This window comes from Anguilla anguilla, chromosome 10, assembly GCF_013347855.1.
Source record: "Anguilla anguilla isolate fAngAng1 chromosome 10, fAngAng1.pri, whole genome shotgun sequence".
NCBI lineage: Eukaryota > Metazoa > Chordata > Actinopteri > Anguilliformes > Anguillidae > Anguilla > Anguilla anguilla.
In genome coordinates, this window is record NC_049210.1 from 30,184,330 (window position 1) to 30,211,595 (window position 27,266).

At 39.4% G+C, this 27,266-nt stretch overlaps 1 protein-coding gene and 1 long non-coding RNA gene across 3 annotated transcripts in view; one reads left to right on the forward strand and one right to left on the reverse strand.

The window, feature by feature from the left end:
- On the reverse strand, positions 1 to 13,611 carry LOC118237097. Its single transcript, XR_004767119.1, has 5 exons — positions 13,534 to 13,611; positions 12,558 to 12,643; positions 1,475 to 1,684; positions 1,275 to 1,368; positions 1 to 1,017 (listed from the first exon to the last, which is right to left on the reverse strand). It is a non-coding gene; the product is annotated as an uncharacterized LOC118237097 (long non-coding RNA).
- LOC118237096 (suppressor APC domain-containing protein 2-like) overlaps positions 13,362 to 27,266 on the forward strand; it is a 22,224-nt gene continuing 8,319 nt past the window's right edge. The window contains exon 1 of one of the 2 annotated variants that reach the window (XM_035435535.1): positions 13,362 to 13,709. In XM_035435535.1, the coding sequence (XP_035291426.1) occupies positions 13,551 to 13,709 (159 nt within the window). In that variant the 5' untranslated portion in view covers positions 13,362 to 13,550. The remainder of the gene's footprint in view (positions 13,710 to 27,266) is intronic. The other variant, XM_035435534.1, reaches the window with a different exon arrangement.

Here is a 27,266-nt window from a genome sequence, read left to right on the forward strand (position 1 = left end):
TCCCTCAAAGGTTGTCCGTGAGTGAGTGAGAGAGTGAGTGACCACAATTTGCCACGCATAGCCCATGGCGCTAGTTCCTGCGTGCCGTGGGAAAAAAAACATTTGTTTGTCATCCTTGTTGAAAAACCAAAGCAACAACATTACAGCAGTCGGTATGCTTGTGCTGTTGATCACATTGTCCAGCTTTCTTTGTTGAATTTTGTCCAGAAGAGATTTTAGGTAGGTCGCTATTCTTTCAAATTTAGCAGACATGGCCTGATGAAATTCATCATCAAGGTCAACACCTGTCAACTGTGTAAAATGTTCTTCTATTCCCTTTATGTCAAAAAGATTCAGTCATGCTTCCAGCAGGTCGCTGGTTTCCATTCCTTCTAGGATGTGTTGTCTCTGGGTGGAAAATGTTTCCTTCATGAACTTATTAATCTTGCTCTGGTCTTTACTCTGGTTATGGAACATCCTATACAGTTCCTCTTGCAGCTTTTTTAGTGACTCCATTTCATTGGCTAACAGCCTTCTTGGTTGCCAGTTGATACAGTCATAGCTGTCATGGCAAACTCTTTTTGTGGCTGGTTCTTCAGGTGGACTGCTACTGGCTTTTCTTCTTGATATGGGAGTGCTTGTTCTTTTTAGATTGTTGATTCTGCACTGTATTTGCTTGACAAGGGAATCATAGCCACTTCTGATTACCCGGTCCTCCATCACATCCTTAAAAGACTTGGGGTATTTAAGAACCATCTGCCTGCCTACTTCGTTCAAATGTTTTTTTTCCAGGGTTGGCACAGCAGGTAAGAATTTCACTGACAAGAATTCTAATTATTTCCTGCTCCTCCCCAGCAGTTGGGCACACTTGATGCTCCAGCTTTAGTAAGACCTCTGGTGCCATCCTGTGCCATGGCACAGAAAAACTGAAATGCCAATCATTATCCCCTGTTGCTGGTCTATGTGGTGTGGAGCAAGCACTCGAATTTGACTCTGAGGATCCAGCCACTGGTGACCTTGGATGCCGGTCTTGGAACCCTGTAGTAAGACATGAAATTACTATTGAACGTTAAATTCCAAGATTTTATTTTCCAATGAGAGAGAAATAGCTTTTTCGTGTGAGAAAATAATGACAAAAATGTTTCTAATAAAGACAGTCGACAGTTTAAGCAGGCCTTCATGAGACTTCAGTCACAGGGCAGACTATTCTATTGCTAGTGTCATCCACCTCCATTTAGTACTACACACTAAGTCAATTGCAAATCTAAAAATGTGATGAGAAAATTAACTCATACGCAGAAGTCATTCCAGGTGATTCCTCTACATAAGACCTTGGACTGGCAGGCACACTTTTTGGTGTGGATGGTGTAGGGAAACTGGATTCTTCACCTTCAATGCACATGAAACATAGAATAGATGTTAATTCTCTGTTTCTGTGATTTACAAAAAAAAACAAAAAAAACAAATGTGTACAATGTAAAAATGTGACACTTACATTTTACTTTAAAGCGGGCTATTAGCTTCCTTGCTTCAACAGGCTTCAGGACATGCAGAAGATCTTCTCCATTTACATATTTAAAGTCTTCCAGGCCCTCCACACCCAATGTCTTTAAAGCATCTAGGAGAACTTCATTTGTGCTTAAATTCGGCAATGCTGACCCAATGAAGGCTGCAAGATCCTGCCTCTCATTTTCACTCTCCATATCTACACAAAGAATTGATAGAAATGTAATTAGTGGCTCAACAAGCAGCATCAGAACCATGATATCTGAACTGTCGTATTCGCCTGTTTAGCTGTGGGTAGGTGAACCATTTCTTAACTTTCACAAAGTGCCTCAGGTAAATGGCCAAATCACTCGACACGATACCTTCAAACAGATCATGACCTAATTAAGGAGGAAGGCCTGGCTGACAGACATTAAAGTGTTCAAGGGAATTGAAAACTGAGTCACGTTTCAATCCATTCATTTCAAATTGCATTGCTGTCATGTAAAACGTTTACGGCGCCTTTGTAGTTTTCAACTAATCGAACAGGAAAACTTTTGTCCACACTGTCCAACTCACGTTGTCACCTGTAATGCAAAAGATTGTTGCCTTAACAACATTGCCTGAAGAGGTAACCAACCCATTGTTTTCTAAATCCCTCAGATCAGATATCAGCCTTGAGAACACTTTAGCGTGTCTGAAATAGTTGAAGTCCCTCTTATGACACAACAGCAACAACTGAAAATTGTCAATGTTGGAACGATAAAATTGGTCAAAGTTGGCAAGTGTAAAGTATACACCCAATATCTTATGCTTTTTCTTTAATGACCCAAGAGGGTTAACAACCTAAAATGCATCCTGATAGAAAATCAACTTCAAGCTTATGTCTGACCCCACAAACAAAGCATTAGACTTGAAAATTGAACCGTCACAGACATACGTCACTCAAAACATCTGGAGAACTAAAGTCAACTTGACATTTGGTACATTCTTGCCACACAACAGGGTCATTTAGCATAGCTTGCAATGTGTCTTTTAGAGGAATGTATTGAGCATATCGAGGCTTGCGATTTGCATCTGTACATAAATAAATGGTTTGTGGGGGGTCATTCCTATTTTCCCAGGGTCCTATGTTCCCCATATGTATATGGCACTTAATGGGAACATGACAAAGGGTTGTATGTTCCCAGGGTCCTATGTTCCCCAGCTCTATATAATCAAATAAAATGATAACCATTGGTTTTGTTGTGTTTATATAGCTGTTTTGAAGCCTGTTCCAATAAAAAAAACTGGATAATATTTATTAAATATTTTAACTTGAAACGGGTCAAATTTGACCCGAACACAATAGGAGAGTTAATGTGTGTTAAAAGAATATTGAACTGGGGAACATAGGACCTTGGGAACTTAGGACCCTGGGAACATAGATACGTTCCCGTTTGTGGATGCACATAAGAAAAATTCTTCTGGAAATATTGCTTCCTTGTGTAGAAAGTAGTGAGCTGCAGGAAGAATGCAAGTCTGTCTCTTCCAACATCTTTAAAACTGTGTCAATTTCTGACTCTGTCAAGTTAGGGTTAGCTTTAAGTGCTGCCCTGAGTTGCTTCTGCACATGCTGATGGCAAATGTCACTTAAACCATTGATCTCCTCGACAATTATCTGTATTGTAGATGATGGTATTAGGTACTTAGCCTGCAGTTTCATGTAAAACATGCATATGTTCTTTAAATAAGGATTTATCATATTATCTGGCATATCTTCATGATCATCTATGGTTCTATGGTTACTTCACTTTCAGTACTTTCAGTAACAACATGAGGATGAGACTCTAGATTAACAGCACTTGTAGTAGACACTTGCACCTCTGTAGTAGGTCTATGTTTCCTTGAAATGTGTGCAGTAAAGGATGACCGTAGCTTAAACGTTTTGTCACAATTTGTATTTGGGCATTTTACTACTTCCCGTTTTGTGTGTAATCTAAGATGTGCAAGAAGATCTTTTAGATCTAGACATGTTTTCTGGCAACTAAAGTTTTCACATTTTACTGGTCCTATCCTAAAAGTATTGTATTTGGTTTGCACCAAACAAGTTTGCACCCAACAATACAACATGCATATTGACCATGTGCTTCATGCTTATGTAATCTCTGATGATCCACATAACCATTCAAAGTTTTCAAAGAAATGCCACAGGAGTGACATGAAAATAAGATAACAGAGGAGGGAAAGTTGGGTAGACAAAAAAATGAAAGAGATGCATCCAAATGTCCAGAGTCAGATCTATAGCCGATTCATTTCCATTTATCATATTTATCCTTGTTCCCCTCCCATCATTTATACATACTAATCCTTTTACATCCAATAAATCTTCAACAACTTGTCCATTACAATCTGTTTTACCACAGCCCCATAGGGTGCTGTGAGCACTGAAATCCCCACACCAAATCAATCTGCTCTTCTCCTGTCCTATTTGATCCAGTTCTTCCAACTTTAGTTTCTTGCATGGATTATAGAAGTTCACAATTACAAAACTATTTATTTCTACCCATATTTCTACAATTACAACTTCTAATTCTGTTACATCCTCCCCCTTGATTACCTACCCTATCTTGTCTGATCGAATGATATCCTCTGAGAATGCAATCTAAATAAGGTTTCAGCCAGTCTCTTGAATAAATACAATATCAGGTTTAACATCTAATTCATCAAGAAATTTCTTAAATTCTTGACCGTTGGCAATAAGGCTCCTGGCATTCGACTGCAGAGTAAGGAATACCATAAAACTAATCATCAATGCTCTGGGACTGGCCATCTATCGGGCGTAACATCTCATCAATCAGCTCAACACTAACATTGGTTATTCCCAAATACTCTCCTGCTGCATCGACTATTGTCTTGAGTCTTGAGCCTTCTTCGGTTCGTTGAATAGTCACATTAATAACCTTACAGATGAAGGCAACAAAACTAAGTTTTATCAACAATCAGGGTATCTCTTGAAACTGCACACTTATGTGAACATTTATTAGAGCTTTGCTTCTGTAGTCCTATCTGAGGCTGCAGTAGCTTAAGGAATTCTGTGATGCTATCAAACTTAATAGATGAGCTGGGGCCAGGGTTGACTCCCCTAACCTGATCAGAATATGATGACTTTATTCAAAACCTTGTATCGCTGGACCTCTCTCGCCTTCCTCTGCACTGCACATCCAAAGTATGCTGCACTGTGTTCGCCACCACAATTGCAACATTTAACCTTGGCATCGGCTACACAAGCACCATATTCATGTTCACCTGCACACTTAGCACATCTGGCATCTGACCCTCAAACTGAAGCAAGATAGATAGGCTTTCTGTTTTTATGCCCTGTCTCTTGCAAGGGAGCCTTCTCAGCTCTGTTACTTTTCCCCCTTTTAATTCTTCCATTATGTCTTCTGTGCTCATTGACAGCGGAACACCACTTGTCACTCCCCTAATCTTTGTATTAGCACCAGGAACGTGACTTTTTAAAAATGAAGCATCGCGTAGTTCTGGCAGGCCACGAGAGTCAAGCGCTCCAGCTGAATCAGCTGATGGCTCAGCTGAGTGATGTTCGCCTATCACAGTACATTCACTTAACAGGGCAGTCTACTTAAACAGCCTCCCTCTACTCATTCGGCTGCTCCTCCTGCATGCAAGCTGCTGCACGTTGTTTTGTAAATCCCCTCCACCACCCCAGCGCCATCCCTATGTGTCAAGAATTTGCATTTCTCCATTCCTATGTGTTAAGAATTTGTATTGTTCCATCCCTATGTGTTAAGAACTTGCTTTGCTGCTGGATCTGTTCTGTGTGTACCCCTCTAAGGGGGTTTGGCTTCTGGCCTCCCGGCCTTATCCACGCGGGCTGCGTGGTTGGTGGGAGAGCTCCAGAACAGAGCCATACCGCCAAACATAACTGTATTGCCTTTATTGTCAATAAAGATCTACTTTGATGACAGTGGTCCTGACAGAAAATACTGATATCATTCAGAGATTCCATTTTCAATATTTTCTCCTGCTGACGCTGATTAGCAGCAAACACCAAAAGTCTCCCTTTGTTAAAAAACCTTGCATGTTTGTATCTCCAATCTCATTCTTGATAGCCTTGGTGAGTTGAATTGGATGAAGCTTGTTTCCTCCAGCATTTCCCCCAAACACAATCATGACTTTTCATTCTTTTTCCCCATTCCTCTTTCCCTCATTTGTCTTCCTTCTCTTGACTTCACTTTGGTCGTTCTCCGATTCACTTCTACTTGATATCGACTTTTTCTTCCTTGCTTTTTTATTTCTCACTTCTGTCCAATCCATGTCTAATTCAGACTCTGCCGAACTACTCGTCCCAGTCTCAGCATTCACAAACCCTTTACGACCTGAACTCGAGCACGCCATCCCTCCAGGTGCACTGAACTCTTGCCTTCTGACTTGAAACCAACACAAAATACTCCAAGTTTGCAATTACAGATGAAACAAACACCATCGCTCGCGCCCTCTCCTGCTGCATGAAGAGCTCCTGACAAAGTGCAGCATAAACTATGGTGGCTCGAACAGTCAAAATTAATTGTCAAAAAAAAAAAGATTCCGTTGAAGTGATTGGATTGGAAAAAAAGCGTGTTTCAAATGTATTGAATTGTTTTTAACACTTTACTGCACCAGTAAAGCTCTACCAACACACACAAAAGAATATATCTATTTAATTAGAGAATGCCCCATAACTAGGGGTTTTTCAGATAAATGTTGTGTATCAACGTTCTGGGTTTGTAGCATGAAACTAACAAAGGCAATATGTCCCTCAGTTATTTTAACATAAATACCAATTATTTCTTGATGAATATAATTTATATTCAAAAATTAATTTACAATTGAGTTACTTCATGTTTATATTTCAGTATGTGTGTTTACAAACTGGTATATAACGTCTTTGCAATTAAATTTCAGTCTATACCCTCTAACCAAGCACTATATTTCTAGTATATCATTGTAGGGTCACTATTTGTTTATTTTAGTCTAGCTTGAATTTGAGGTTACATTACATGTGCATGCAGTACACATCGACCAAATACTGTGGACTGGCACAATCACAAACCTCTATCATGTATTTAACATTGACTTAACATTCTCAACATTAACTTTCCAGTTCAAGACATCAGGGTTGAGCAAGATAACAAGGGCTAGTGTGACTAGCTAGTTAGCTTAAAGCTCCTAAAACAGCACTTCTACTTCAAACTCTAAGATGCTTTGTACAGAAGGGCCCCATTCCTTGTCTGTACAATCTCGAGTGGAATTAGATTAAAGTCAGACTGAAATTTGAAATACTGTATCATTATTTATATTCTATATCATTGCAAAATTGTTTTTACATGGTTTTAAAATGTTTTTTTTTTTAATGATAAAAAATTATACTTTTGGACATATCACAAAAATGTTATTATCATGTTACTATGGAGGTCGGATACTGCGTGGGCGGGGTCGAGGGCGTACTCCTTGCGTTTTGAGTGACAGCTAGTGGGCGGACCGTCTGAAAACATTGACTGTGACAGCCATCAAGATAAAATAATAGGGTGACAGGCTACATTTCAGTAGATAGGTAAAGCTAAATGAGTTGTTATATTGCACAAAGTAAACAAATCGCCGTAGCTAGCTAGATAAATAATATTTGGCTTTCCTGAATCGTTGCTTTATATTTCGTGTGATAATTATGTTGATGCTAAGATTGCTTTTCAGCTATGCCAGCTAACGTTAGCGAATGTATCTGTTAGCTATCCTCCTTGTAAGCTGGGCGAAGGTAATTCATACACTCAGTAATTATACATCCAAAATATAATAATGTAAGAAACTTACTTTGTGGTTATCCTCCGTACTGCTCCATACTACTGTGCTTGGTCGAATTGTGGGGACTGCTCAACGTATTTTTAAGTTGCATTCTGTCGTGCATTTTTTTATTATCTATTTGCTAAAGTTGCTATATGGTGCTAGTCACCTACAGCCTTGGCCAAAGTGATAATACCATGCCATTCACAGAATAATATATATTTTCTTTTATTTTGTACTGCATAGGAAAAGTACATGTGCTTTACGTATACATTAAAAGACGTTTTTGGATATTTTAACAGGCGCAGTTGCGAGCGAGCCTGTTACCAACAATATCCGTTTATCGCGCCATTGAGTGCGAAGTTGCGAGTTAACCTGTTTCCAACAATCTTTTTATCGCTCTGTACAGCAATAAATGCAGATCCCACGCAGAAGTTGTCATGTCATCTTTACAAGAAAACACAACACAGAGACAACCCCGCTACAACTGGACAGTGGGGACTGCTCCAGGGTTCAGTAGCAGTTCTTTGCAAAATCCACTCTGTTTTTGCGCCCAATTCAAAAAGTCGTCTGGTTTAAAATGCAGACTGCAGACTCTTGTGTTGTTTGACACTAATGAACCTGATAAAAATGCTACCCACTTGTTTTTTACATTTGTGTCCTTCGGGATTGCGTGTAGTGAGTCAGTATTTGTGCATCCTTCAACACAACAATGCCGCTTGCAAGTTGCCATGTTTGCCAGACTTGACAGTGGCAAATGCAGCCTAGCCCTCAATGTAAATCATAAGTAAATACACGCTGTGATAGGCTGCATGCAAATGAAACCACTTCGTGATGTCATGAAGCGGCAATTAAAAAAATGTGGGAAAAAGCACAGTAGGTGGTGCAGTGATTTTTGAAACATCAATTTCTATAATTCAAAACAAAAAATTATAAATTGTAAATGATTTGATAAAACAGCTGACACTGCCTATTTTACCACCAAGGGTAGTACAAAATATAAGCGACTTTAAGTAAATCATCAGAAATGTAGATTCCTACATTTATACATGTAGCTGTAATGTAGCCTATGTCTGATGATGACCATGCAAGATTGTTTTGTTATAGCTTTCTAGCCAACTTTGGGATGATCACATTCAAATTGCTGCTCTGCTTTAGCCGGCTAGATTTGCTAGCTGTTAGCTGATTTTTAAATTAATGTAAGAACACAATAATCCTCCTAGTCTACCTAAGAATTGATAAGGAAATGTTCACTTGATTGAGTTGACCAAATTGGCTGCTATTAATATCATCATCATCATCATCAAACAAGTGTGAGTAGATATAGGCCCATTATCCTATTTACTCCTATTGTCTCCTATCTCCTATTGTCTGGGGGGACGACGACGACGACACATAGCCTATGTCACAAGACCAAGCTAGTAGGCATTAGGCCTGTAGCCGAGAGCTGGAGTTTAACATGGTATAATTAAACTATTGAAATACACTGTTTTATTATTAGCCCATTTATTGATGTTGTTTATCCCATATCCACTTTTCCCCTTTGCCTCCTGGCGTTGCTTGTGAGATGCATAACTTAAGGGGTTGAAACCTTGAGTTGCATGGTCCATTGGGTTACGGCAGATTGTGTGCAGCTATCTTGAATCACAGGAGGAAATTGGAATGCCAAAGTGAGAGTGTCAACCGTGACATAGACACAACGAACGTGTGAGACTAGGTTGCTCAAACTGCATGTCAAACAACATCAAAAAATTCTGCCCTACTTTAAATTAGTCGTATACGATCAAATCAGGCTTAAAATCTCATAATATCTGGTTTGTGTGTTGTTAATATCAAGCGCTCACACTTTGAACACAACTCGCCACATAGGTCAGACCAATCCAGTACGCTTCTGTAACAGGTGTGGAGTGGCTAGTTAGCTGCAGTGTGCTCGGGTAGCGAAATGAGACCCATTGCCGGTGCTTCACTGCTCTGCGACACTTCATAACACCTATCCCTTGTGCCACGAAAGAGATTTTTGTGGCGTACTGGGGAGAGCGTTGGTCTAGTGTGAGGAAGGACCTAGGTTCAAATCCCCACCTGTCACACTTCTAGTGGTTGTGGTCGAAGGGTGGTACTGCAAGCTTTTTTTTCCACTATCGGCACATAGGAATGTCCTCATCCATAACTATTGTAAAACTGAAACATCATAAGCTTTTAATTGCATGTGCTGGCAGCGTCCACATACACGTTCGAGATGGAGTAACGTATCAATGTTGAATCCGTGGGCTAAGGGGAAGAGGCAGAAAGAGAAAAATGTGTATGATCTGTGGTTTTTTTTTTTTAAAGGATCTTGAAAGACGGCGGTGATTAGGAGGGCCTTTAACACCACTCTCTCCGAATCCATTTTCCACCATATTTTTACCTGGCCCCTTGGAATAGACCAATATAAATTGATTGCAATTTTATTTTATTAACTCTTGTTTGTCATGCTTTGTTGGCACTTACTACATATGGGCAGTCCTAAAAATGTGTAAAGGAGTCAATTACTGTTTACTGTCCTCAGTCAACTACTCATTAAGCTGAGTAGATCTCTTAAATAAACATTCATGTTCAATTCTTACAGTGATAATTTTGGCTATTCAATTTAAACGTAAAGATGTTTACGTAATTAAAGCAAATTTTCATTGTTGGACTTTAAATTTTTACATTAAATCAAAACTTTTTAACTTAGTTTTTACATCCAATATCTGTAAAATAACAGTAAATAACTGTAGTTGAGTTACTAGAAATAACTATATTTTCTACAGTATATCTTTGTAAAAAAAAGGCAGCTCGTGGCAGTATCCACTTTTTTTAACGTAGATATACTTGTTTTTTTTTTACATGTATGGCACTTTGTTGTTTTTTTACAGGGGAAATGTAAAATTATGGGTAATCTCTATAACTTCAACAGATATTCAGTGTTATTTGAAAAAACAAGAAAAAACGTGAAAAATACAAGGCTTTTCCTGTTAAAAAATTATTATTATTTACAGTGCACGTAAATAATAATAATTTTTTCCCCCTTACAAATGGGTAAGTAGGCTCCTCTGTTATTTGTTTAAATGAAAAATATTTTGTAAAACAGCATGCAGATCATGCAGAAAATAGACTGCCTAGGACAACTTGTTATTATTTATTTATTTTCTTCTTTTTTTATATGTAATGTTACTTTACTTTAGATTTTTTTTATTAGGCTACCTGTCTATTCGCATTTCCTAAATGCGAATAGACAGGTAGCCTAATAAAAAACATGCATGATCTGCATGCTGTTTTACAAAATATTTTTCATTTAAACAAATAACAGAGGAGCCTACTTACCCATTTGTAAGGGGGAAAAAATCTTGAACTTGAAGCAAGATATAGTGGCAAGACAAACACACAGCACTTCTGATTCAACAGAGACTGAACCCAGAACATCTGTTTATACATTTTTAGATTTGGTTTGGCGCCTATAATGTAAATTAAGGTCCCGCTCATAATGTAAATTAGATACTTCTCGATAAGCCCACCCCTGGAAACCTGTAGAACAGAAACCCCTAATGGAAATGGCTTTTAAACTGAGCGAAGTGAAGAGGGATTGCTGTATATGTTTTATTTATTTATTTATTTATTTTTATTATTATTATTTTTTTTTACAATTGAGCCCACGCTTTTTAACCTTTTTCTGTCTAAACCAAATATAAATTAAATTTACAATTAAATGAAATCAAACATTCTATTATTGATGGCCATTATCAAAGGCAAACTCAATGTAGAAAGATAGGGCTAGCAGTAGCAGCGCCGCAGCAGCAACGCTGGTGGTGTGGACACACATGCGTGCGAGCCGCAGCAGTTTAGCGAGGTAGCCGTCACGCACAGGTGAGGTAAGCAGTGTGGAACGGGCTTTAGGTGTCCATTATTGATGTGATTTTCAACAGCAACTGCCTATCCTAGAAAATTTTAGCAGTTTTGTGTCTTTATAGGGCAATTGTCGGTTTATTTGTTGCAGGTGCATGAATGAAACATACAGTCCAGTCTGGTGCACCACATTTAACGTTGGGAAATTCTGATGAAATATAAAATATACAGGTTTATATCAGGCGCACATTGTTGCTTCTTCAATATTATTCACTCACATCCACTAGCATTTCTTTCTTGCTTATTTCATGTTACATTCCCCCACAGCGGATAATTCAGCAAGTGCCCCCTGTTGACCACGTTGAGCAAAAAGAATAAATCAGACTATCTGTCCCTCTATGTACTGCATATACAATCAAAGAAATACATTTTGAAAATGTACACACTGTGTCTTAGTTTAGTTCTAAACCTTCTTTTAATTTCATTTGCAAAAAATATTGATTTGGAAAACGAGGTGGCTTCTGTTTACAAGAGGAAATTCACTACGTGCCACATATTTATGCCACATCTGGTGCATAAATATGCACGTAATTGTATTATTGAAATAGTGAAATATGCGCTAATAGTTTATACAAATATAATCACTGGATGACAAATGGTTTGGGATTTGGCAATTCTATGCCAAAATACCCAAATTATGTGATAATCCATAATGCAAATGAGTGGATTCTACTGCATTAACTCACACATTAATGTTGTGTAGAGTAAAAGCGACACCAGCGACAAAAATGCTGATGAAAGCATTCTTTGAGTGAATGTATAAAATAATTTAAATACAGTAAGCTGGCATTTGTGTGAATTCATGAAGTTAAAAGTTTAAGTAATACTGTAATATTGTATTGTAATAAGTTTTGAGTGACAGAAATTAAACTCATTTCAAAACATATAATAATTCCAAACACCGCTATTCCTGTAGAATGACCCCTTTACAATGCACAAGTCCTTATGTATAGACTGTATTTTCCCCACAATTTTGGCACTTAGAATATATAACCCTTCAAATACATATTTAAATTGTTCCATTTTTTACATTTTTGCCACGTCTTATTTTTTTATAGCCTACATCTCAATACATTGTGTGGACTAATTTCACAGTGTGTATTTCATGCATTGTGACCTTCTTAAATCATATCCCTGACAGATCCCTACCATAAAACTAAAACAAAGTAAAAACTAAACTAAAACTAAACCCCCCTGAAAAATTAACTGAAACTATATTGAAATTGAAAACCAAAATCGACAACTTATGGAAATTCAAACTAATGAAAAATTCAAAAATATACTCTGGTGTAAATATACATGATCTGAAACCTTGAGTTGAGTGAATCTGAATCATAATATTACTGACGTACTCTTTCTTAGTGCCTTTCTTTATCCATTTTCTTTCTCTTTGTGGTCTTCTCTGTTATTGCTGATGGAATTGAGTGTGGAGGGTTGCCTAGGTCATGAAGTAATCAAAGTGAGACAACCACATGATTGGCTATGGTAAGGAGCCATGGGAGGAGCCAAGATTAACAAAGGTACTGCACTACAATTCCAATTTCAGTCACTTACAGATAATACAGATAATACAAAATGTAGTATAACCAGAAAGGTACAGGAGGCCCATTTATAATCAATTAGTATAAAGTTAGCCAGACAAAGCAACAGTTTTTAAAACAAATGGAAATACCACTACATTGCTAAAGTATCTTTACACATGCACTCAGTCCAGTGATTGTAAAGTACAAGGCTTGAAAGCTGTTAAGACTTGCTTTTTTGACAATGCCATTTGGTCACATTCAAATTCTTTCTGCCCATTCTTCTCAGTGTATCCCTATTTCATTCCTATATTCAAAGAGGATTTCCCTCAAGCACTGATATATCGTTAAATATAAAAAAAGGATTTATAAAGAGATGGTATTTCTGTGCAGTCAAATTAAGGTTGACATGGATGAAATAACCTGTTATCGTTAGAAAATGTACTGTTTTACTTTTTGGGCATTAACAAGGAAGTACTAGTAGACATGGAAGATAATAGGTTTATTTGTTTGCAAGTTGTATCTGTTCCATGGCATTCAGACACACTCTGCACACTCATCTCCCTGCCCACCCTGAATTCTACCCTTCCCATTGTCAATACCCGATTACCCTCCCACAGTAATTTTCACCCTCCCCTTTCCCCCTCTGTTCCACCCTTCCTATTCACACTATTCCAGTGCATTTTCTCTTTCTCTCTATTCGGTCCCCCTCTTTTTCTGCAAACAGTCCTGCTCCTGATTTTTCCTGTTTTTGTTTCCCAGCACTTGCTCTTCAGCTGGATCTGACCCACCCCTCTCCGTCCCCTACCTTGGTCTTCCGTCTCTATGGTAACAAGCCAGGTTGGGCCCAGGGGCCTAGAAGCTGGGGACTTGCCTGACCGACCCAGTCCAGCCTGGAAAACAGTTTGGGCCACGTACACCACAGTCTTCATTCCTCTCAGCAGCAGTCTGTACAGCAGCAAGGCACTAAACTTCTTCCTGTGGGTGAGTGAGACAGAGGGACAAGGAAACAGAGAAAGAGAGAGAAGGAGGGTGAAATATGAGAAGTGGTGAGGGTGAAATGTGAGAAGAGGTGAGGAAAAATAAGGTCAGGGCACAAAGTAGTTTGGGATCTGGAGCTGTGTAAGTTTATTGTGTGTGCATGTTAGCATGCCAGTGTAAAGTGTGTGACACTGTATCAGTACTAACGTCTCAACTGAACCGACCTTCTGCGGAGCCTGTCTGTGGTCAGTTTCAGCATATGTTGGATGCATTAAACTAACTTCAGTGCTGTTGCTTTGTGGTACTGTATTTTTGCAGCAACGCTGTTTAGTCTCTGTCACTACCTTGTATATACCCTCCATTTGGATGCCTGGTAGCCTGTCAGGTCATTGTTTTCAGGCAGCTGCATTGCAGAACTTGCCATTTGTAATATGATGGAAGAATTCTTGCTGTTACTCTGCCATTATTGCAAATTATTCAATTATTTATTATTAGTCTTGTGAAAAACCTATGTCTGTATTTTGTCATTTTTCCTGTTTTGAAAGCTTATAGTTTGACCTCTGTGATTATCTCACAAGTTTATTTATGCCCCATGTTCAATACCTCATGTGACAAAAGAATAGTACTGTGTTGGTAAAAATGTTTTTGCTGTTCCTGAGAATTCAGTTTTGGGGATACAAGATTTTGTGTGACAATTTTTTTTTAGAGAAAGTTTTTGAACAACACAAAGTCATAAACTAACTAACTGTAGGGAATACAAAATGCTTGGCACAAAGAAAATTATATTTCACTCAGTCTGTCTGGGAAAATACTGGAACTTTGTCAGCCCTTTAAGTTATGGATAGGACATTTATTCTGTATTGGTTTTGATGCCACTTTTTGTATCATTGCACAGTTGTCAAATTGAAAAGGAACTGAAAAGAGACAGGGACAGACGGAGCACAAAGCAACAGGGAGATAGAGATGGCTGCCTGTGTGTTTTTGTTCTACTTTGTATAGCTGCCCTGATGTTGACCTTCGCAGCCCCCTGCTTCCTATTGTATCAGAGAGTGGCTCTCAGCAATACTTGGGCAAATAACCGTACACAAACACACATACAGACTGATGCACACTGGCACACTCAGTATCTACTGGCATTTGGAATCAACAATAGCTCTTTGCTTGGTAGCCAATCATTGTATGGGACTGTTTACTAATTGTATTTTGTGAGTGAAGCAGAGCTTAAAAGGCACCATTGAAAAACTCCTGTGGTGAATTGAATATCTTCATTGGATGTGGAGAAACTGATGTGCCTTCTGGTGCGACGTAAGTGCGTATCCAGCACTACGGACAGCACAGGAAATAATGTGGACTGTGATATTCCAGGTGCGGCGATTGTTTATTGCAGTGGTAACAAATCCTGTTCCTGGGAATCTACCATCCTGTAGGTTTTCATTTCAACCCTAATTTGGAGCACCTGATTCTACTAATTAGCAGCTCAAGGAGATCTCTAGCTGTTGAATGAGGTATGCCTTGGTAGGGTTGGAGTGAAAACCAACAGGACGGTAGACCTCCAGGAACAGGGTTGGTTACCACTGGTCTATCGAATCAATCCACATGAAAGTTGCAAAGAACTTGACTATTGCCGGGATGGAATGTGAATGTTGCGTGAATAATAAATATATTTTCAGAATGTATTTAGATGCTCACTGTTATATAATAGGAGCAATTCCCTCATTGAACATGGCCTCTGCTGTGGAGTCAAAGCAGTTTTCATGAACACACTGCAGATTCAAGGTCAGTGCCTGCAACAGACTCCTTTCTGGCCAACAACGCCACTTGTTCCCTTATCAGTGCCCAGGGCAATAAATAGCAGTAAAATAAAAGTAGCCTCCCCATCCCCGAATCACTTATTACACAGTAACCCATATCATAAAACGTATTTTTTGTACTTTCTGCGGTTACCAAATCTCATTTATTTTTGCAAGAAAAAAATGTATACCCTTTCAGCTTTCAGAACAGTACCTCAGATCACCAAATAAATCATTCAGAAAAAAGTTTTAAATGTCCATATAATACTGTATACAATACTGGCTCCTTTGTCCAATGTACATGTGTCTGTAGGCTAATCCAAAATGCCTCTGCTCGTATTCAAGCTAACTCTGTTAGCTAGGTCAGGTGCTATTTTCAACTCTGACAAGAATCCATTTAAAACATAGCTGGTTTATCTGACCGCCCCATGCTTTATTTAGCACAGTAGTATTTTGTATAGCAGATATTTGCTTATCTGACCAGCGATAGGTTTACTTTTAAGTCAATCAAGTTACAGAACAAATTAAACAAGACAAATGAGCCCTCATTGGTGTCAATGTCATACCCAAGTAACGTAACTGCATACTGTCAGGGAGGGCTCTGCATCCTGAAGATCGTGCTGATAGTGAGTGAATGCACGCAACTGAAAAGCCAGCTAGTTCTCCTAACAACTTGCCATTGTGCTATAAAATGTATTTATAATTATGGTGGATTGGAGAAAAAGGTTTTAAGCTGTGACAAGTATTTGAAGAGCTTGAAAAAGTGGATCTCAATAAGAGGCTTCATTTTCATGTTTATAAAGTGGAGGTTTGCTCAAGGGATGGGGTCCTAGACAAAGTTATGACCCCACAGGAAAGCATTTAATCTCACTGAAAAAGCGAGTTTAGTGTTTTCCTTATTATTTCTTCTTATTCCACATAAACATTCTATATGCCTCTCATCCAACAGCTTTTCAGCAAGACCAACCAAGTTCGGCTAGTAGTTCAATTAGTGGCTTGTGCTTTTCGTGCAAATAATGCAGGTATATTTTTAGATGTTTATGATTTCACATCGGATAATTTCCCATTGATTAACACGTTCAGAATGTGAAAAACGCACATTCAGATGGAAGCTACAATCGGTCACTGCCACTGCCATTGATACAGACCATCTATCTCTTTTGCAAAGCTTTTAATGGACAAATTATCTGGCAATCGGTGTGTGACATTCGCTACAGCAACAGCATTAGCAACAGCAAAGCACATTCAACCCAAACTAATATTAGTTTTCAGTTAGAATTATTACCAGCTAATGTACGTATTTCAGCATTGAACATAATGTCAATTCTTGTAAGATATTGACACTTAAAACATGTTAGAATTGATTGTCCTCTCATATTCGTTCAAAATATGTTTTGAGTGAAGAAAATTTGTTTTTGTGGTATAGATTATGTGTTCAAAACATTATGCAAAATGTGCAATTTGGAGAGGTTTTGGGACATCTTGGAAAAATCCTTGCAAAATTTCACTGCTTTTAGACATCACTATTTTTTATTTTTTTAAATTTCTTTTTTGCAGTCGGGGGAAAGAGTTTGCAGGTGAATTTTATTTAATAATTTGGAAGCTAGCTCGTGAATTTTGTGAAATAAACAATACCGTTGCATTTTTATGTATATTTTGTGTATTCAAATGAATAATTCTCACATATTTCCTCAATTTTGATACATAGTCTTGATGCGCACAATAATAATGCCATAAGCTCTTTGCTCTGTGTTGCCACAAAGCTGTAAGGCTTTATTTAAGAGTAGTACACCCAGGTGAAAATTGCCTGAATAAATGCTTCAGGAGAAAGGTTAAACACGCTGTGATTTTGTTATCATTGTTTTCTTTTGTTTTGTTTTCACTATGCCATGGCCGCTCCATGACTTTAGTATGTATTTTCTTTGCAAACACCCAGCCTTAATTATTGCATGGTTGCTTAATCTGTACTGCTTTATGATTTCTTGCTTGGGGAGTTGAAATGGTGAAGTAGATTCCTGTTGCAAAGATTCTATCTGTGCAGAGATTCTCTTAGTTAATCTTTGGCGCCTATACCTGTGTCTCCATCTTGCTTGTGTTGTGATTTACACCTGCTCTTTAGTGTCAAAGAATTTTAACACAAAAATTGACCCTGAACTTTAAGAAATTCGAAGGAATACACAATAAGCCACAATTATAATATCCCCACCTGATATATACGTGATCCTCCCTTGAATGCATATGCTTCAAAGATACAGCATTTGCTGTTTGATACATAGCACGCACGTTCCTGGGTCAGAATCTGTGAAACTGTTGCAAAAGGCATATTGGACTCTGTGTGGGGGAATTTCATACTTTTTCCAGTTTTATCACTGTTTCATCAGGAATTTCAGCACCCTGGCAGCTCCTCTAACCACCTTCACTAGGGGTTCCATCTCCCACTTGGCCTCCCAAAGTAGAGAAGGTCTTTGGTGAACTTAACTCCTTCAACCTGGATATTGCCAACTGGCATCATAAAAACCATTTTCGTTTTTTTTGTTATGCAGTGGAGACTTGCAACTCTCAAATATGTTGAATTGACTGACAATAAAACCTGATTTGTGTTTGAAAACCACGACTACATTTAGCTAGATGTCAGGTACTTCATCACCAACAGTTGTAGCTGGTGAAAACACACAAGGACATGTTGTTGTAATACTTCAGAAACTTGCCTCAGAAACAAATGTTGCCAGTAGAACTGTCACTTCATGCCATAATTAATTTTAATGAAGAAAGAGCGTGGTTCAGGAGGTGAAAGTGAAAGGATGACACAATCAAAGACGAAGTGAAACAAAAACACAAATTCATGCTATTCTAATAGGTAACGTATTGTTTTTACTGTTTGTGTAATGAAATATAAACGTTACTATTAAAATATTCTATTGTATTGATGACTACGATAACTATTGGAACATAACCATTGTTTTACAGGCAATACATATCCTACAGTTATTCTCAAACTGTTGGGATTCATCTCACTTTTGTAGGCTTTTGTCACCTGCTTCAATAGCTTGTACCCTAAGTTATACCGTTCATGACAAAAAATACAATTATTTATATGCATATAACTGTTATTTATAAAGGTATTTATTTTTGTTTGTCTTATAGCTGTGTATAGTCTTGCATAGCCAGACCTATCTCCACACTTTGTTTCAGCGCTGTGCCATGCTGGAGAAGGTCTGGCTGAACCCATTATCATTACGCTATAGGGGAAAAAACGCTCTGGCTTGTTTGTATTTCTTTAAACCAATCACAATCGTCTTGGGTGGCGCTAAGCCCAGGATGCAGTGACGGTGCCCTTGCAAAATAGTGTCGGGGAGCAGCTATTTTCTCGTCCGTGTCTGGATCTTGCCCGGTGTACGCTGCAACTACCCCCCTTGACTGCAGGATTTTCACCTGGTCATCCATTATCATGACCAAGGGGGATACTACCAAAACCATGGCATTTTCACACCATGTCTCTGTGTTTACACTCGCTAGCTCACTGCAGACGATAGGCCATGCTTGGTATATGAAACTTTTTCCATAACTGGTGGGCAAACATGCAAGAACATCCCTGTTAGACAGCAAATGTTCTAAACATATTGTTTGTATATCTTTACAACCATTCATTGAAAGAACCAAGCACGCCTGCCTTATTGCACAATCCAAATCTTCGCCATTTTCAGTGTGTAGGTTGCTAGCTTGGAGGTTGTTGTTGTTGTATCACGTAACGACGGGGACTTTGAAAATGGTAACATGCAGATAGCGGAAGGGGAGCAGAATTCCGACTGAAATAGTCGGCCAATGGCAGGCTTATACCCACAGTCTATATCCTGTGAGTCAGACTATGCTGTATATAATGCTTATTTATTTGCATATAGTTTGTTATTGTTAAACATAGTTATTTATTGTTTGTATTGATTGCATTGCAATCAAAAAGAAAGCAGATTAACAATTTAAAATTTCTAAGCATATTTCTGCCAGGTACCCTTTTTATACATTATAAACTAAGGGTATGTCCGATTGACATGCTCAAATATGTGGTTACTCCATACAACCTATTATTGTAAGGTAATCTGATATACCTGAGCTGACACTTTTGGTTTTGGAGATATACTCAAGTGAACACATTTGTAATTGAAAACGACTTTTTCCCACTATAATAGGGCATACCAACTAATCCATATCAGATCCAGGCCTAAACTTGACATGCCCAGGGACAAGTCTTCAAGTGGGGCTATCTATTGGATAAACCAGTTTAATCTGTAAAAAACTTAGGGTGTCAGGCCACGGGAGGGTTAGGACCCAGACACAGAGTGAAAAAAACCCCTCAAAACTCCAAATGGTAAATTTAAACAGAGACTTTACTTAAAGTAATAATCTCGAAGATTTTCATTAAAATAAATGTCTGTTAAGTCACTATCTATCGCCGAATTAGGTAACACAATGGTGATTGAACCTATTATTATATTAATTTATATTATTATTATTATTATTATTTATGATTAAAGAACTGGGTGTCTGTGGCGACATTCCCGGGAAAAAATCACAAGCGGCGCATAGTTAGTGACGCGTTTTCCATCGCCCATCAGTGGTTGGTCCACCAGAGAGGGTAGGCAGAGCTAACGCAACAGGCTTGCTCTTCAACTCACTTGTGTGTGAGCGGCGTACTATTTTTTCTGGTGTCTGCTACAATAACAAAGAAAGTTATGGAACCGTAAAAAGTTCTTGTGTAACATGAGAGGTCATATTATTTGTTGATGTAGATTTCGTTTTACATTTGATGACAATGTAACGTTACTAAATTATATAGCTATTTGCACAGCTAACGCTAGCTACCGGACCATGTCAAGAAAGGCAACATTAGTTTAGACAACGTTGCGCACAGTATCCATCTCTCATATCAGGTAACTTTGTGTTAGCTAGCTAGCTAATGTAATTAACACAATCTAATGTCAGCTAACAATTAGAAAAAACGCTAGCTAACACTACTGACCGGTACCGACCTTGCCAACCGTCTCTCGAATGCAATGCTACCTTGTTCCAACGTTGCAATGTAGCTAACTAAAGGGGCAGGCAACGGCTCTGCTACTAACCAGTTCACACCGCTGCAGTTATCTCTGCAACATTCTAAAAGCAGAGTGTTATAGTTGGCGTGGCCCAGGTGCCAACTGACTGACGTCACACAGGCGACAATGGTTGGATCGGGTTGGATCTATGGGAAGTGAGGTCCAAAAACGCACCTGCAATTACCGTTTCTCGCCATTGGCACCGCCATAGAGAACGAAACTGAAATCTTTGAGATTGTAACTTTAACTAGAACAAAACCAGGAAACCATAAACGAGGCCACGCAGGGCAGGTCTCAAAAATACAAAAAACTTCAGAACAAAAAAGCAGAACTTCAAAGACCAAAAACATGCAGAGCTGAACTTGGGCAGGGCAGAACATAGGCTGGCAAAATACAGGCAGGGGGAAAACATACCGGCGGAACACAAACAGGTCAGAACACAGGCAGAACACAAGGCAGGGCAGAACTCACAGGCAGAAACGCAAGCAGAAACACACAGGCGGAAACACAGGCAGATATGCACGGGCAGAAAAACAGGCAGAAACGCAGGCAGAAACACACAGGCGGAAACACAGGCAGATACGCAAGGAACCAGCACCCGAGTCAGGGAAACAAATAACTTAAATAGACAGGACACTAACGAGACACAGGAGGGCACAATGCACAATCACATCAGAGGGGAACGGGATAACGAGGCACAAATGGAAACAATGATTGAATAATAGAAAGCAATAATACAACAAAACACAGGGGGAGAACGAACTGAAACAAAACTGAAGTGCCACCATCTGGTGGCCCAAAAAGGAAAAACAAAAACAGAGTAGAATCCTGACATAGGGTAGTGAAAAACCCCTAGTGGTTAATTTAGTTAAGCTATGCTTTACCTCAGCACCTGTTCTGATCTATCCTGACTTGTATCTGCCCTTCACAGTAGAGGTGGATGCTTCTAACATGGAAGTAAGGGTGGTCCTGTCCCAGTGATCTCAAAAGGACTAACAACTGCACAGTGTGCCTTATTTTGGTGCCTAAGCCCCACTAAGAAGGATTATGACATAGGGAATCAAATTCTGGCAGTCAACTGGAGGAGTGGACGCATTAGCTAGCGGGTTCCAAGCAACCATTCATAGTATGAACAGACCATGAAAAACAGACATATATCCAAAGTGCCAAATGGCTCAACTCCTGCCAAGCCAGATGGTCACCGTTCTTCAACCAGTTTTCGGTCACCCTCTCCTACTGCCTGGGCTTAAAGAACCTCAAGCCAGATGCCGTCATTAAGCAGTCAAAGTGGGAACAATATCCTCTTTCTATCATCCCATCTCTCTTATGATTGCTCCAGTCATCTGGGAAACCATAATAGTAGTAAGCCAGGAGCCTGACCGCAGAGTCAGCCCACACAACTGTCTCTGTCCCTAGTGAGGCCCATTCCGATGTCCACTATTGGGCTCACTCTTCTCAGTTGGCTAGGTACGCATGAGCCCAGAGAATCTTGGACTTTCTGAGGAGGAGATTCTGCTGGCCTATAATGAAGACAGGCGACCGGGCCTTTATCTCTGCTTGTTCCAGATGTGCACAGAATAAGACCTCCTGCCAGCCTCCTTCTGGTCTCCTACATCCCTTTCCCTATACCAACTCATTCCTGGTCCCACCTGTCTACAGACTTTATTACTGCTCTCACTCCCTTGGAGGGTTATACCACCACCATGGTCATCATAGACAGGTTCTCCAAAGCCGCTAACTTTGTCCCTCTGCCTAAGCTCCTGTCCACCAGGAATACTGCACAGCAGGCCATACAGCATATTTTTAGGCTCCCTGCTCTCGCTCTCTTGCATTCTGAATTCTCCTACGTGCTTCTGCCAGCCTGTCCTCTGGGTTCCATCCACAGTCCAATAGCCAGACGGAGCACATAACCCAGAACTTAGAGACATGTGCAAAGCTCCTCTACCAGCCTGTCTCCCTTCAAGTGTAAGTATGGGTTCCAGCAGCAGGTTAGTTTTCACCCACTGATGTTGGCAGATCTGGAGGAAGGTTTGAGCGGTTCTCCACCATGCCCCTACCAAAACCAGGCTAACCACTGATTTTGCCCTGTTCCCCTTTTTCCGGCCATGGCAGAAGGTCTGGCTGTTAACATTTAATTAATAAATGCTTAATGTTAGATAGTTAAAAGTGCCCTGTTTTCCTCCCTGGTTTCTGCTGATAGCTGTTTGGAGTCACCTCCTTTTCTTTTTGTTGTGGTCTTGATGTCTCTGTCTTAGCAGTAATTTACTCTATCTAAACTTAGAGAGAAATAGGGAGATAGTTAGGGGATTAAAATGTGGCCAAAGCTGTGTGAGGGTTGCAGGATGATCATACTTCTGGAAAGTGATTTCCAGTGTGAGTTCCTCTGCTACTGTTGCCGGCTCATTGAGCACCTCGAGAGCAAGATCCTTGATCTCAAGAGCTTCCAGCTTGCTGGACTCCACAGTTCACGATTGGTTGAGTTCCAGGAACTAAGTAGTGAATTCTTTAAGGAACTGCATAACACAGCTGTTAAGGGAGAGACTCCAGAACAGGCAGGAAGAGAGAATTTGATGTCAGTAAGGTGCAAACACAAAAAAGGGTGTCTATACGACACAGGAGTGACATCTCCAGAGGTTGCAGGATCCAACTAATTCCAGCCCTAGCAGGAATTGGAGCAGACAGATGGCCCCCAGATGACCACATCCTCCAAGAAAAGGGAGTCAGTGATAGTGGGGGACTCAATTATTATGACAGTACAGTGTGGTATTCCTGCCAAAATTTGCTGCATAAAGGTAGTGGAGCCACCTGGGACAAGTGATCATTCCACAGTTTGTTTTGATATATTTTGGCAGATTATGAGGGCATCCTCTATGTCCAATGAATGTATAATTTTGGGTGTGCCAAATATAACAAGCAAATTTAAGTAATATAGACTGGGTGCAATTTCTTGACTGTAAGACTGCAAATGAAATGTGGGGCAGGTTCAAAAGTGTTATTCTTGAGGCACAATTTAATTTATTTCAAAGGTAAGGAAAAGTAAGTTAAAAAAGCAGTCTCCCCAGGGGATGAATAAAGTTATACGAGAGTTTAGTAAAAAAGAATAAACTTTATAAGATATATAAATGCGAAAATACTGACAATAATAAGGTTGAATATTGTAATATGCATGCATGCCAAAAATGCAAAAAGTAATCCCAAATGTTTCTTTCAATAGTTCAGTAGGAAAAGGAAAGATAAGGAGGAGGTTAAACACCTTATAAATAAAGAAGGGACATTGATTTATAAGAATAAGGATATTGCTGCTATCTTAAGTAGTTGTTTTGTTGAGAGTTTTACTAGGGAGGAGGTTACTACAGGTCGGAAGGCATATGCAGTACTCAGAATATTTTAGCAGATATTGAGATTGGGGATAAAGAAGCAGTGGATAAATTACATGAACTAAAGAAACATAAGGCAGCAGGCCCTGGTGGCATGTACTCAAGTTAAGTGATATTTTAATCACTGGGTATTTTCAGGCAGTTTTTAGAGACTGGAGAAATACCGGATGACTGGAAGCAAGGTAATATGATACCAATATATAAGAAAGGGGTCTGTACTTATCTAGGAAACTACAGATCTGTCAGTAAACTCTCAGTGCTGTATAGGTATACGGCATGCTGCCCTACCAAGTCGTAACTTGGTAGGATGGCATACCGGCTAGGGTTGAGCCGAATACTTGGATGAAACGAGTATTTGGTACGGATAATGTACTTTTTAGGAGCACAAGTACCATCCGAGTAAAATGTGTCAATATACGTACTTGTGATAGGCCAGCCACACACAGAGCTCCTCCTCTACACAGAGCCTATACAAAGTTCACTGCTGCTGCGCCACACAACACAATCTTGCCATCGTCAAACACAGCCACTCTGTCCACAGCGATCTATTATCTATTGTCATATATTCTCAATAAAATAAAGTTTGCAATTCTCAGATTCGGATCAACACATTATTCTCACCATAGCTAAACACACATTTACTGGACATTCACACGTATGCACAAATTACTGATTACAAACGGACATTTCTAGCTTCTAGCTTGCTACAGTGGAACTAACTAGCCAGTTAACTAGCTGCTACAGTGGGGCTAACTAGCCAGTTAGCTAGCGACTACATGATATAAGCATGTATTTCCTAACATTTAGCAATCTCATACACACACTCTACTAGCATCATTGACATCCTAGAATTCTTATACATCCACTGTACTAATGCAATATCACTTTTGTACAAATTTAGATGTCGTCGCTCACCTGAAATCATAAGACATACAGTACATCGTGGTTAGCCAACTGTAACCTGGCGCGCTCTGTCTACTACTGTCTACTACTGTCTTTACACCATTCAGTTCATTTAAAAAACTAATAAAACCAGAGAAACGATAACAGCGTTTTTTACTGCTACCACAAAGTGAATGCGATGATAAGAAAATTTTTGGTTACGCTGACCTATAAAACGCTATTCCAAAAGCAAAATTAGACATGTTATACATCGTTAGAAAGCTTATACTCTTACCTACTGAATAAATGAATTGTCAATCAAGCCAGTCTGTACTAAAAAGGGCGACAATGCCGTAAACGACATGTGTGGTATTACGCACAGCTATTTTGGAAGGTACCCAAGCATTACAAATGCGCGTCTGTTTCACAAACGGATTGTCCAAGACAATATATGACCACTCAGTCTCAAAAGGGACATCTCTATGCGTAAAACCAATGGTTAGGTTGTGTATTTATTCAATATTTAGTCCCAGATATTGGCTGTAGAATGACATGGTATCATTTTTTAAAACTTTGTCTCGTTTATTTTGTTATTTAGCGAGCAGCGTTTTCACTGTTGTATTGGTATATTTTAGGGCTATTGTCGGTTTTATCTTGTTGCTATGACGGAATACGATTTTTGAGTGGTGAAAGAATATTTTTATGAATGCCGAGATAGACAATATTGTCCATTATGTCATGGGTGGGGGGTGTAGTTGCAGATGAGACTGCAGGGAGGGGGTGCGTGTTAAATGAACGACCAGAGTGACAATGGTGGCGCGGCAAAATTCAGTATAAAACAAAGTGTTTCTGTTTTTAACTCATACTTTGGTTGCAGTAGCACTGAATGTCTGAGTTCAGTAATCTCAGCACGCCAGTGTGCTGACCACTAGGGGTTTTGCTAAGACGTTAAAATACCAGCTTCCTGTTATGCCACGTCCACTTCCGGTTTAAGCTTCGCCCATTCCGAGTACAGATGTTGGTTGAACAGATACAGATACAGATAACGGTGTACTTGCTCATCCCTAATACCGGCGATCTGAATAATACTGCATTGATATTTACTGTTCGTCCTTATGTCTGTTATTGACATCAATACTGTCTTCTAACTTGAATTTCATTATTATTTTGGGTGTGGTTTGTCATTCTTGCACAGCTAGAAAGCATAATTTTGTTGCTGACTCCTCCTTCTCTTCTTATTTTGACAGGAATGCTCAGGCACCTAAGCCTCTCTGCTTTACACCCCAGTATCCATTTGCTATACATTTGAGTGTTGTGTGTAGAGCAGTGCGGTTGGCTGTACTGTAAATACAATGTTGCATGAAATTGATTTCTTGTTTTTATGCAGGATGTAGTTGCAGAGATTTGTGGCTTTACTAACCTTCAGGGGTGTGGAACTTGTGCTCTGCCCATTGTATGCTAACTACCAAGGCGCATGGATAGATGAGGATGAGTTTTACAATTTAATGGTGCTTCTCATTTACATGAGATTCTCACCTCTCCCAGATGTAAAGCACAAGGGAACTGATTCACTGCAGGGTTCGTGGGCAAGGTTGTTCATGTTGTGTTATTGTTTCAAATCTCTGCTGGCAGCTCTGCATGTTGTAGACCCTACCACAGAAGACAATCAAGACATCTCACTAAACTTGGGTATCTTTTGGACATTTTGGACTTAACACATTTCCTGTGTTAAGTCAATTAGGGTATCTACTTCATTTCATAAGAGGTAATTTCAAAATAATAGCTAAGAGACTGATTTATTTAAGCTTTTATGTACTCCATTAGATTTTCAGTGGGTCAAAAGTATACATACATTTGTTAGTATCTGGTGGGATTGCCATTTAATTGCTTAACTTGAAAAGCTTTGGGTAGCCTTCCACAAGCTTCTCACAATACGTATATGGAATTTTTGCCCATTCCTCCTGACAGAACTGGCGTAAATCAGTCAGGTTTGTGGGCCTCATTGCTCAGACAGACCTTTTCAGGTTAGTCCACAAATTTTCTATGGGATTCAGGTCAGGGCTTTGTGATGGCCACTCCAATACTCTCACTTTGTTGTCTTTAAGCCATTTTGTTACAACTTTGGAGGTAAGCTTAGGATCATTGTCCTGCTGGAAGACCCAGTTGCGACCAAGTTTTCACTTTCTAGCTGATGTCTTGAGGTGTTGCTTCAGTATTTCTAGATAATCCTCCTTCCTCATGATGCTACCTATTTTCTGAAGTGCACCAGTCCTTTTTCCATCAAAACACCCCCACAACATGATGCTGCCACCCCCGTGCTTCAGTTGGGATGGTGTTCTTCGGATTTAAAGCCTCACCCTTTTTCCTCCACACGTTTGATTTTTATTTCATCTGACCAGAGAACACTCCTCCAAAAGTCTAGGT